Here is a 13,290-nt window from a genome sequence, read left to right as displayed (position 1 = left end):
TTTAAGCATTCCAATCATTTATTATAAGATAAAAATTCGATACTGGAAGTGTTTTGATACTAAAACATTCATAAAGTTTAAAAATTCTTGAATTCGATAATTAATTATAACAGCGTCATTCATGTCTCGATAAAATCTAAAAATTCATGGGATATAAAAGAAAGAAACGAAGGATCGATCGATCTCCGTAAGATCAGTAATAGGTCCGTGATAATTAAGTACAGATATAAATCACTAGTGACATTTACAAAAGATACAAGCGGATCATTGACTTATAATCCGCGACACTTGTTATCACACAGCTCGCATTATCACTGTACAAAATATTGATTCTACTTCTAATTCGTGCAAAGTCTTGAGCAATTTTCGTCGAGAGAATACGAAAGTCGGAACCGTCTCTCCGTCGTCTTCCGTCGCGAAATAGACTGCTCTCGCTTGGGAAATGACTTAAACGTTCAAGTCCTCCCAATCCTCGATTTGCCGAGGAGTAAGTTCGATTGTAATCCTGGTCAGAGTGCCTAGAAGATCGTGCAATCTCGGCGGAAGAGGATTCGCTTGCAGGTCGATGAATTCTAGAACAGGTGCATGCCTAAGTCTCTCGACGTCAACATCTAGAATAAAATCAACAATGTTATTGTTAAGTCATTTTAAAAAAATTTATTGATTCAGATAATTTGAAAATTGTTTTTTTACTTTGATCGTGATGGAAATGCAGTAATTAGCATAAAAAACTTTTTTTTTTCGATTTGCAGTATCAGGAATCAAAATAATTTCAGTCCTTGTAATACATTTGATATTGATATTTCTTATGCATATCTAAAGTTCTTATGCATATTCTAAATTTTAATAACTACATTATTTTTGTGTGTATGTGGATATTTTCCTAAAAATGAATACATCTACTCCTCATTCAGAGAGGAGTAGATGTATTATACCCATTAATTGTTTGAGATACTGATAATACTTATATAATGAAAATCTTACATAATAATAAATTATCGTTACTAACCGATAATAAAATTGTTGTTAGCGAGAAGTCGTTTCAAGTGCGGTATCCGCCAAGCCACAGATGGTAGAGCGATGAAAGTGTTGTGCGAGATATCGAGTCTCTCCAGAGCTTGCAGTTCAGCTAATTCCTCAGGCAGTTTGCTCATCTGATTGTGGCTTAAATTCAGTTCTGCAAATGTATTTTGTTGAATATTGTCGGATTTTAAACAAGAATTTTCTTAAAGATAAATTTTATAAATAGAGAAAAAGACAGCAATCTGAAGCTATTCTATATAGCTTATCGCTCACCAGTAATTAATGAAAATTTCACGGCAAACTTGGCTGGAATTTTTGTGATCACGTTGCCGGAGAGGTCGCATCTCTTCAGCTCCGTGTGCCGCATCAGATGGTAGACTGCGTCTGGGATTTGCATGAGCTGGCACTCCGACAAGTCTAAAAAGTAAAACGAAAGAACGTACAGTTTCCTAGAAAAAAAAAACATATTGTCTTTAAACTATTATTCTCCAAGATTCCGTTAAATTTCTGCCATCTCTTTCTCATTCTTACTCTCTAAATTAATAATGAAATAACAAATTTAGAATTTTAGAATCAAATTTTGAAATAAATATGTTTTAAAATAAAAATTAATTTTTTATTTTTTTCGCCTTTGAAAGGAAGACTAATTGCATATCCTTCATAAATACTGAAAGTGAAGGCCATTGTTCTGCGATTTTACATCTTTCAAAATATATCCTATTATTCATCATTATATAAACGTCCCTCTTTCTTAATACTCATTCGATTTTACTTTTGAAATATATCCTATTATAATCATTATATAATGTCCCTCTCTTTTAATATTCAATAATAATTTTTTTAAATATTAACATTCTAGTGAAAAAATATTAGCTGAAATAATTAACTCTTTTCCAAAATAAAATAAAATTTTTAATATATCAAAAGAGAATTAAGACCAAAATAAATTTTTATTCTTCCAATGTCTTATCTCAAAGTCTAATTTGGCGCACGAATAGAATTTTTTACGATTAACGTTTAACTTTTATACGATTAAAGTTAAACAAAACATATGAACAGAGAATATTGAGAGCGAGAGATTTTCTCGCTGTTAAATTTTGATAGCATTAGTTAAGTTGTAATAATAAAATTGTAAAAGTGTTCCGTCACTTGAAAAAAAATGGGAAAACGCCAATCTAAGCGCATCATAACCGCTGAAAGTGCACTTAACGTCAGTGCACTGCGTTTCACGCTTTCTCTGGCGCGGTTTCCAGTACGGAAGACCGTTCGTCGTTGAAGCTAACTCGAACGCGGGAGCTAAGAACGCATTATGGAACAAATGCATTCTGCATTATATATTTATCAATCATCGCGATCATTATAACATCGGAGCGCACAGTTCCGGGAAGATAACAAACCGCGGAATTGTCCGATTTAGCAATCCATCAAGGAACAATTTAAACATATACTTGTTAACGCTTCGTAAAATCAAACAAAGAATTTCAATAAAATTCCAATAATTGAGAAAAATTGACTTTCTTTATTCTCTACATGTATAACAAAGAACATTTTCTTTTTCTTCGTTTCTTATATCGAAGCTATTACAAAGTTCGATTAAGAGAGGTAAAATTAAGTCTGCTTTTTATTCCCTTACTAGAACTTGCTTCCTTGCTTTCGTCAATCTTTCGTAATAATAATAGATAATAAATAATAAACCTATTTTACTTTATGTTTTAAAAGTTTCACAAATACTTTAAACACTTAAACAAGTAACTCTGATATATACATCTCACAACCTAACAAAAACTTAATTTATTAAGTATTATCTACTATTTTAAGAGATAAACGAACTATATCAAGAAAAACTTTGTACTGTCTACTATGAAAAAAATATTAAAAATCCAAAATACTTATTTTTCGTATTAAAAAAAAGAACTTTTTGAAACCCTTGTATTTATATAGGGATGGAATATACATACTACTCATAGAGAGGGGGGGGGGGATATGTACGACTCATAAAAAATTTACAAATAATAATAAGTAGCTTATAAGTAAAAATGACACACTAACTTATCATTTATAAAAAATGTTTACAAAGTTTTATTAAGGAATAAGAAAAAAAAAGACAAATATATGAATGTATATGAAGTAATAGATAATAATTACAACTTTCTACATATGTATATTACAAGTGTTATTACATAAGATATTTCATGTAATACGTTTATTGTGTGCAGATGCATGCATTTGGTGCACTGAATCCAATCTGTGCACTTTGTATGCTTTGGGCATAAATCTCGCCTGCTAAAAATGTCGTACATCCCAAACAGGTGGTATATACAAGACAACAAACTAAATAAAGAATACAAGAGCAAAGCACTTGTATTTTGCTATACAATATACTTCACTATTCCTCTACACTTATACGAAATAATCACTAAGTTTTTTATGCGCCCTATAATAATTATTTTATGTAGATTATAATTTATAATGGCTACTTATTACAAAGACAAATCGATTCAATTTACAATAATTTCATTAATATTAACAGTAAGAAATTACTGAATTACTGAAATTATAACACAATATTATAATATAACATAAAACTAATATAACATAAATGCATGTAGTAGAGTAGTTGCAGAAAAATTACTCTCACTCCTATTTTTTCTGATTTCTGCAGCGTAAATCCTAACACGGCGTATTTTCCAAAGTTACCCTATAGATACTAGTTTAGTATTATAGAAAAATAGATTTAATGTCATAAAAAATAAAAATTGTTTTGCAAATCTGAGTGTTCTGTTGAATATTGAAATCTCCAAAATCTGATTACGTAAAGAGAAAACTGTACAATGAAATTTGATCGAATTGTAGTCCAGTCGCATTTTTATAATTATTGCTATGATATCTTAGTTGTGCACCAATGCGAAACACGTTATAAAAACACACTGGAAATCTCACTGCGAGAATTCGTTAATAATAATTAGTAACCTTTCTGTTGAATTTTGAAACGCGAGTAAAAGTTATTACACGTACAAAAATTTTGGTCATAATTGTAAGGCCGTAAGCAAATCGACCAATCATATATGCGAGCGTTTTAAAACGTGAGTTCGCAATTTTGATTGTAATTAGTGGATTTGTTTGAGACTTTACAATTATAGCTAAAATTTTTATATATGTAATGACCTTAAATCGAATCAAGAACAATCGCTTTCACCGAAAATTTTGCAATTTACCGAGGTTCTCGTTTTCTTGCGCTTCCTCGCAGCGAAGAATCACTCTTGTTACAGCGTTTGCCATTTTGGCCGTTCGTACTGATTCACCGGCACGGCTCCGACTGCGTTTGAAACATTTATTTCTGTGTGTGCCCGCCGAAATAAGTTCCACCACTTGGCCGTGATATTCATCACGACTCATTCTTAGAAATCAGGTTATTGAGGAGAAAATTGGGAAGGTGCACTTTCCATGACAGCCAAAACGTACGCGCTATATGATTGCGCTAATTGTACACTTTGCACCGATATTATAAGTCGAAGATTTAGAAGATTTATTTCTTGATAAATAAACGTTCGACAAACTTAGTCAACTAAAATTTTAGATATTTTATTCGATGTATAGCAAGGAGACAGGTGTGAAAATAGTTCTCAGATTGCTATTTGTTTGTCATAACATTTCCGGGCAAATTGATTGCTTTTAATCACTTGATCTTGATGCACTTAATTTGGATAAAATCCGATAAAATACATTTTTATGAATCATAATGTTTTTATCGAATATCTTAAACTTGTACAATTATTTCTTCATTCTTATCAAAAATTTTGTGAATTCAAATTTTGAATATTCATTTGATAAGAATCAAGAAATAATCATATAAGTTAAAGATCTCTGATAAAAACATCATGATTCATAAAAATACAGTATATCAAAATTAAACATAGGGCTAAGTAATTCAGAGCAATTAATCTGCCCAATGGCACCATGGTAAACAAATAAATTGACTAATAATAGATAATTAGAGTAATTGAAATATAGTAAAGATAGAAAAAAAACTTAATTTAACACTTTTCTGTGAAAATTATTATATTATGAAAATTTATCCATTAATTCTTTAAACCCATTTTTATTTGAATTCAAAATAATCTTTTTCACAAGCAAGTATTTGGATTATTTATATTGTTGACGCCTTATATAATTCGAGCAAAAGATAAACGAGGATTTGTTCGAGTGCTCGAACAGAGGATTGTATAATTAGTATGAGAATCATTGTGTAATTAGTTAGAAAGTTACTTCTCGCTGTAGCTCCCGCGATTATAATTAATGCGATTGTTTTTCTTTATCAAAAAGTAGTATATAAAAAAGAGCCAATAGCAAGCTACCATTTAAGGTCGTGAAACCCTATACGGAAACTTCTCGCGTCTCGCGACTCGTTTGTACGTTTTGTTTTGAAAAGTTCCTACATTTCTGGATTCGCACAAGATCGTTCTTTCATGCGATGCACGAAAGCCTTAGCTCCGATATCTTCCGATATATCCGATTAAAGTGAAACAACGTTTACGTACAACCGTAATAAAAAAAAGGGATATTTTATAAAAAAGTATATTTTATAAACTCACTTTTTATCTTTATATCTTTATTAGATGCAATACTTAGAGATTTAATAGCTAATTTTTATTCTAATTTAATATCAGTAAATATCAATTTATATATTATATTATCTTTGTCAAGGTATGCAAATTTGTAAAATCACTCTATGAAATCAGAAATCTGTAACTCAGATTTGATCTGGAATTAAGAATCATTGAAAGAGAATCTATCAGAGATTTATTGCCAATGTTACTTTTTGTCATTTTATTTGTATTATAATGAATCTCGCATTTGATATGTCAAACTACATAGTAAAAAGATTTATAAAAAGAAGGAAACGTAGCCTTCTGGCAATATTCGGTGCGCGTAGATCAACATTGCCAAGGCTTTACTATTCCGAGATCGACCTTTCGTGTATGCATTGGGTGTTCCGAAGATACGCACGATCAGTCCGGATACCAGACGAAGATACGATCAGAGGATCACAGCTGTTCCACGAGGTTCACGATGTGAAAAGGAAAGAAACAAAGGCCGGATACGCAGATTGTATAACGCAATGTTTATCCAGTCAATTATCTATGCTGGAGTTGCGAAGCAAACATTTCACTTTTATCCGAGTTGATGCTCGAGAAACGCCACTCATTTATTTATCCATTCTTGCATAATTCCTCCACAAGCGAAATTTCATATATAGTCTCCAATTTTATTAACTATTATAATAACAATTTAATTTGTAAATATCACAAATATTCTACTGATTTTTAATCTGTAAGAAATTTAAATATCTTAAAAATCTTTAAAACACATAAATTATCTTTCCATAACTGTGATTTATTGTTATGGTTATCATTATGATCTGTTTCACAAGTGGTACATTTATAAAAAAATTAAATAAAAAAAAAGAAAGATTTTTTTAGTCATTCATATATTTTTTTATACTGCTCATTATGATATATAATTGTATCTTTTTATGTCTAATGAAATTAATAAAATATCTCTAATGAAATTGCAAAGTAGAACGGAAATGTTCTTCATGTACTATATGATTGCTTTTACGCGATGAATACGTCATTGGCATGATCCATGTACTTTCTACGGAACTATGTTATAAGTTTTTTGCTGAGCTGCAATAGGAAATCATCAATACATTGCGTCTCAACACTCGGCGATTGTAGACTAATTTTTATTAGCTATTCCTTGTTTCTTCTTTCTATTTTTTCAATAATTGTAATGTTACGTGTAAGAAAAACGGATCACAAATCTTGATGAAAGTAGGAGAGTTCGTTAGCCATACAAAGCAAACTGAGTCATCGATAATGCATTAGATAAGATAGATATTATTAACGTGATAATACGCAGAAATGCGTTGTTGCGATCTACCACTTACTACTACTTATTTGCAATATTTTTATTATAATCCGATAATTGATTTACACTGCGAATCTTATATTTATATCGTAAAAATTGCGTTTTATTGATCGTCAGTTTTAGATTTACAGAACTTTCACATGTTCTCCAATCGGATTTCTGATGTTACAGATTTTTAACAAAAAAAATCTTTGTTTCCGTAATCATTAATATCATGAATCTTTGTATACAAACCGTTAGTATCAGATCTTTACTATCCAGATCTTTAATATTATTCAAAACATATAAAGTTATTAATAAAATAGACATTATGTAGATAGATATTTTAACGTTATTATCGCTGATTTTAACTATCACTACTTATTTAAATTTAAAGAAAAGATGTTTCATATTACATTTTTTTATTGTAGATATTTGTCACTATAAATATTTCATTCAATAAATTCTTATGGCTGTAATGTAAGTACTACATTTCCGATTTTGTAGAATCATGATACTACAAATTTTGAAAATTGAATTTATAAACTTTAATATTAAACATCACGAACATTTATTTTGTTCACGAACATTTATATTTTGATTTCGTGAATATTTTCTCAGCACTATACTGTCTATATGATAAGCCTCGATTTTTAAGATTTTAAATTTTAGAAATTTTAGAATTTATTATTTTCAATTAAATTACAATTTGCGTTTAAAATTATAGTCTGCGCAATTATAATCTACGGAATACGTTTTATAAAATAAAAGGTGATGATTCACAAGCACCGGCATATTACAGTATAAACAATAAAAGCATTGCTAATCAAGGTCACAATGTGCGCAGACGGCGTGTTACAGATAAGGTAAGGGTGGAAATTATCTCAAATCAGGAAATAGAACCGTGAGACTGAGATACATATATGTATACAGTATTTACAAGGTCGACTTTTTCGTGAGACAACTATTTCTCTTATGGTTAATTTTGAGTACAATATGATGCTACAAATTTTGAGTCATTCTTTAATTGGTTAGTTTTTATTCTTCAATTAATAAACATTTTTTTCTGATTAATCAATTAAATAAAAATCTAAAAACTTATAGTTGAAACTTTGGTCGCACTCTTTAACTATCCTTAGAAAAATTTAATATTGTTAAATTTAATATTAATCCAAAACAAAACATGCATTAAAAACGAGACAGAAAACATCTTAAAAATCAAAACATTTTAAAAACATTTTTTTAAAAGACATCTTTTAAAGATCGTCTTATATCATGATTTTGAACTTTATGTTGTCTAATTATTAGATAATTATTTATTATAAGTATTAAAGGTATTGTTGTTGCTTTTAATACTTAAAATAAATAATAATAATAAAGATAATTAATCTCTAACCAATTTAATATTTGCTGTATTAACTTTCTCTAAAAAGATAGATGTGACGTAAAATCGCGCGACAATGTTAAATTTATAACGTCAAAAATCTATAGCGAATCAAAGATTCTTATCTATTGTCTCAAATTCGTATTTAATTTATACACAGATATATGTCCACTACATTTTAGTATCAAAATTTATTAAACTTTATAGTACTAAAAAATTAAAAAATTCAAATTATCTTTTGATCATCTAAGAGAAAGTTTCATTATTTATGATTAACTGATTATTCCATTGGAACTAATTAATCAATCGCCTTTATCATCAATCAGAATGAATCAGAATTGACTAATCACAGTTAATACTTAATTAATCAATTAAATTAATAAAAATGATAAATCTGGTCTTCAGGAACGTTACAAAGATCTAGAATTCTTCCAGATATTCGAGGAAAATATTTAAGATTTAGAACGCTTTTTAAAATAATTGTATGATGTTCTTTACTTCATTTTACCTAAGTTGCAGTTATCCTGGGCTTCCTCACATCGTGAAACCACCCGGATGATCGCCCGACCAGCCAGTTGAACGCAGACTGCCATCGCAACATTTCTCTCGCCTTGCTCCTGCGAGATCTGCTGCACCTCTCCTTCGTTATATGGCGGCCTCATGTTTCTTCACACTTCGTACGATTACAATTGACGGCGACAAGCGCGCAAATATGAATTTCTCTTTCGAATTTATCGTATCGAAAATCAGCACCGATCTTCGTACTCGTCGAAGAATAATTTCTTTTACTGGATTTCTATTGTAATCGCTAACAAAACATTTTATAAGCTTCAATTAAACGGTAGTTAGTCTTTGTGTAAATCGAATCACTGGCAAAGATCTAAATCGTATCCGACAGATCCAAAGATAGAAAGAACTTAACTGAATAGAGAATTTATATAATATATATTTATATAATATATATTTCAACTCAGTTGAGATAATTTCTTTCACATAAAAAATTTTGTCAGGATGAAAATCCGCGCAGATTGGATCTAATGTTCACGAAGGATGTTCTTCTTTGTGAAAATTCCTTTTTTGCAATTTGGAATTCAGAATTTTTTAATTCGAATGAAACCAGAACATGTTTCAGAAGATTATCTGGATTAGAAAAAGATGCAGATTTTCAATTTCTTCACCGAGACACTCGTCTTTCAGGATCTCACACGATTTCATAAAATCTAAGTCATAGAATCCATCTCAAGCACGATTCTGGAGGAATCTTCTCGCGAGCGAACTTCAGCGGAATGTAGATTCAGCTGACTTCCTACGCGATTTGCATAGACTTTACAAATTTTCACTTTACAAATCTTAGTCCGTTTGACGTTCCTGAAGATCACGGCGGCTGAAGTCCGTTTCAGGTGACTCCGTCAACACTGCTTGCATGAGTGTACGCGGTGCTATTTAAGCCTTTGCCACTCTCCCCGCCATCGGGGAAGCGAAACAGCTGACTACTTTATATGTGTGTATACATCCACTCTCCCTCTCTTTGTTTGAAAACAAACGCAGTCAGATGCACTGCACGACATGCAAGCTGTCAAATTCGATGTCGGAATTTCCGCGTTAGAATCACGTTCAAAGTTTTCCTGCTGTTTCAGGGTTTCTTCAAAATCTCTACAAGTCTATTTTGTTTTGACATTCAAAGAAAAATTATCAATTAACAAAACATTTTAGTAATTGTGCAATTTATGCAAATTAAATGTTTTCCATATTAAAATTGTACTGATCGAGATTAGTTTTTGCTTCTTTTCTATCTTTTTAAAATATTTTTAGAATTTTCTTGAGATCATTTTTTTCTTTAGTTCTTTTCTTTAGTTCTCCATTAAAACTTTTGCATTAAAATCATTTGCGCTTTCTTAAAAAACAGAAAACGATTTCTTCAAGAAGAAACTTCGACAATAAAATTGTAAACAAAAAGTTCAAAAAACTAATTTCAATATATAAACTTCTTAAAATCTCTCTCTCTCTCTCTCTCTCTCTCTCTCTCTCTCTCTCTCTCTCTCTCTCTTTCTGTCTTAAAGATTGAAATTTAACAAGTCAACGGATTCAGTTTTAGTTTCATTACACAGAATAATTCATAAATTTTACGGTATCGCAATCACAAACTAACGAAGTAGGTATTGTTGAAGAAAAAAATAAAAAAGATTACACATCGAGACGAAAAAGCTTCAATGTCAGTATTGACGCGCATCGAGCTTTTTGACTGCGCAGTTTTGCGAACAAAGAAATTCCCAAACAAGATTAGCCTCTTTTTGTCATAAACCACTTTATTACTTCTTCTGAAAAAAATTTATTCTTCATATTACAAAAAATATTTTTAAAGTATTCCTGTTCATTACATAAAAATATTATGCTTAATTATTGTTTAAATATATTAAATATAAAAAAAAAATATATATATATATATACAATGCAATATATATATATATATATAATTTTTAAAAAATATAAATGGAAGACATCATAAGAATATGTTAACACAGATGTAATAAGAACAGATGTAATAAGAACTGTGCATTACTTATCTGTCGCTATCAGTTTAAAAAGAGTGAGGTTAAAATATATTGCTTTCGCTCTCTAAAATATCAAGTTAAAGAGAGATGTGCTCTCTCTCTCTCTCTCTCTCTCTCTCTCTCTTTTAAAATTGAAAAAAGATGTTCAATTCTTTCTAATGGAATAGAGAAGCTAAGATCGGAGAATGCGCAGTCCATACCAATAATGTCTTCGGATACTTTGAGTTTATGCTAAGCATTAAATACTTGAAGAAGTACAAAGATACTTTAGTGCACACGGTTATCTGCATATATACGCAAAATTATTCTGAACTAATGTGCGAAATGAAGGTCGATAATATTGTGTAAACTGTGTTGCATGGGGGCAAATTGCCCTGCGCCATTTCAGATATCATTATCTATACTAAAGTATAACATATTATTTTACCTCATTTATTCTAAAATTTATCCTATAAATAATTTATTAAAGGTGCAAGATATAATATTTAAAATTAAAATATTAATTGATATTATTATTTCACAAAAGTGAACCTGGTTTGCAAATATAATTTAAACGGTGCAATAAATGTTTATTGTTTTTATCACGTACTATACCCAGTTTACTATGCACAATTCAATATTTGGGAAATGATAGCAGAGATGTACGTCACTATTTCGCTTTAATAGTAAATTATCGCGAATGTCCAGAAGAATTTGTGAAATTGCCAAAAATGCAATCGCGACACGAATATCGTAGTCACGTTTAATTTTGGCTAAATGACGAAAAAGCTAGAAATCGACTGTTAGATTATTTGATTTTTAGATTTTTAGATGCTGTTAGATATTTTTCATGAATTTATCAAAGAACTATTTTTTTCTTACTTTTTTAGAGGAAAATAGATTTTATAAGTATATTTTTATTTTTTGTCAATAGTCAGTGATATATTATTTAGCTTGTTATAAAATAATAAAATAATAGAATAGTGTTGTTTTATTTTTCTTTTGCTTTTATTTTATTTTTCTTTTATTTTTATTTTTCTTTTTATTTTTCTTTTCTTTATTTTTCTCGTTAATTCTTTAAATGTTTTATTTGTAATTGAAGTCTCATATATTTCTTAAAGAAGACGAAAAACAATGAAGGCACGCTGGTAAAACGAATTTCACCACTGTCTGCAACCCAACTCGAGTGCTTCTTCTTCCTCCGCATTAGAGGACTTTGCTCTTCATTCATTGTGAAGCTCAGTTCTCAACAGGGACAAAATGTTTATACGGTTCCGCGGTATGCTTGGCCAGCAGCCAGAGGATACTGCGTGTACATCTTGTCGACGAAAATAGACAGCCGCGGACCAAAATCCCCCATGACTTCTCTTTCGTCGTTTTTCTCTTCATGCGATGTAGGATATGAAATGACGAGCCAGATCATAGGAGGAGCCAAGGATCCGTGGTGACTCGATCAGTACATTATTCTTGAATTTTTTGATATAATTTTCAATCTTTTTTACATTTCTAGATCTTTCATCTTTTTTTTTAAATATTTTGAATGCATAAATATTTGTAATTTAAAGATATTTATAGATTATTTAGAGTTTAATTGTAATTTTTTTTCTATTTATAAGAAATGCAAATATTAATCTTGACATATCTCAAAATTCTTAGATTCCTGAGCCTTTAAATTTTTAGGAGCTCAAGGAGAGCAAGAAAATCAAAATAATATCAATTTGACATTATTGATCGATTATTGATCGAATTTATGTCATTTGTTTTTTCACGATTCGATCAATATGTTATTAATTTGACTTTCTTGTGTTATTTGATATGAAACTTTTGAATATTTAAATATAATTATTTCATATTCTTTAATTACATATTTTGATATTTTTAAATTAGACATTCTTCAATCATTTAAATATTTTAGATTGATGTTCAAGTTTTTTGATTGCATTATAGTAAAGTATTTCAAATTATAATTGACTTCTTAGCATTTATATCGACATGATGATAGATGTATGCACAGAAGAAAGCGAGTGTCTTTGTAATTTCTACGTAGGCTGGCTGGTTTCCGTTCTTGTCTTTTTCAACGGAGAAGAAACGGGGAAAACACCTCGACTTGCACCCTTGCCAACCAGCGTACATTGGCCCTGCGACATCGTCGCCGCCGACGTCCGTCTGTTCTTTATAACACGCAGTCGCATGTTCTCTCTATTGCGTCTTCAGTTTTTGGTATTTATTGGAAAATTGTCTACGACAGCGACCATGATTTCACAAACACGGCCGGATATATAACAAGCACATGACTCTCTTGTTCTACTACTCCTATCGTGCATTTTCTTCATTTTCATTAAAATTAACATCTAATCGTGCAGATTGAATTTTTGTTGCAATTTTGAGTTTCTTATAAAAATTAATCAAATCAATTTTATATATATATATAAATTGATTTGA

At 30.1% G+C, this 13,290-nt stretch overlaps 1 protein-coding gene across 2 annotated transcripts; it reads right to left on the bottom strand.

Annotated features, from left to right (window-relative positions):
• LOC108684114 (leucine-rich repeat protein soc-2) lies at positions 1-9,778 on the bottom strand. Of its 2 annotated transcripts, none has more exons than XM_018188213.1 (4): positions 8,826-9,778; positions 1,297-1,440; positions 1,010-1,177; positions 1-611 (listed from the first exon to the last, which is right to left on the bottom strand). In XM_018188213.1, the coding sequence occupies exons 1-4, from the start codon at positions 8,977-8,979 to the stop codon at positions 448-450; spliced, it is 630 nt and encodes a 209-aa protein (XP_018043702.1). In that variant the 5' UTR covers positions 8,980-9,778; the 3' UTR covers positions 1-447. The 2 variants fall into 2 exon arrangements, with proteins under 2 accessions (XP_018043702.1, XP_018043700.1); XM_018188211.1 differs by lacking the exon at positions 8,826-9,778 and adding an exon at positions 4,239-4,349.
• Between the last annotated feature and the right edge of the window lie 3,512 nt (positions 9,779-13,290).

The sequence above is a fragment of the Atta colombica genome, unplaced genomic scaffold, assembly GCF_001594045.1.
Source record: "Atta colombica isolate Treedump-2 unplaced genomic scaffold, Acol1.0 scaffold126, whole genome shotgun sequence".
Lineage (NCBI taxonomy): Eukaryota > Metazoa > Arthropoda > Insecta > Hymenoptera > Formicidae > Atta > Atta colombica.
The sequence above is the reverse complement of the archived record's forward strand: the minus strand, read 5'-3'. Positions and strand labels throughout refer to the sequence as shown.

Excerpts from the sequence above, each read along its gene's own strand:
- LOC108684114 (XM_018188213.1), bottom strand. The coding sequence starts at position 8,979 with ATGAGGCCGCCATATAACGAAGGAGAGGTGCAGCAGATCTCGCAGGAG. Across the intron at positions 1,178-1,296 it reads GAAATTTTCATTAATTACTG|AACTGAATTTAAGCCACAAT; the intron begins GTGAGCGATAAG and ends ATACATTTGCAG. Across the intron at positions 612-1,009 it reads TAACAACAATTTTATTATCG|ATGTTGACGTCGAGAGACTT; the intron begins GTTAGTAACGAT and ends ATTTTATTCTAG.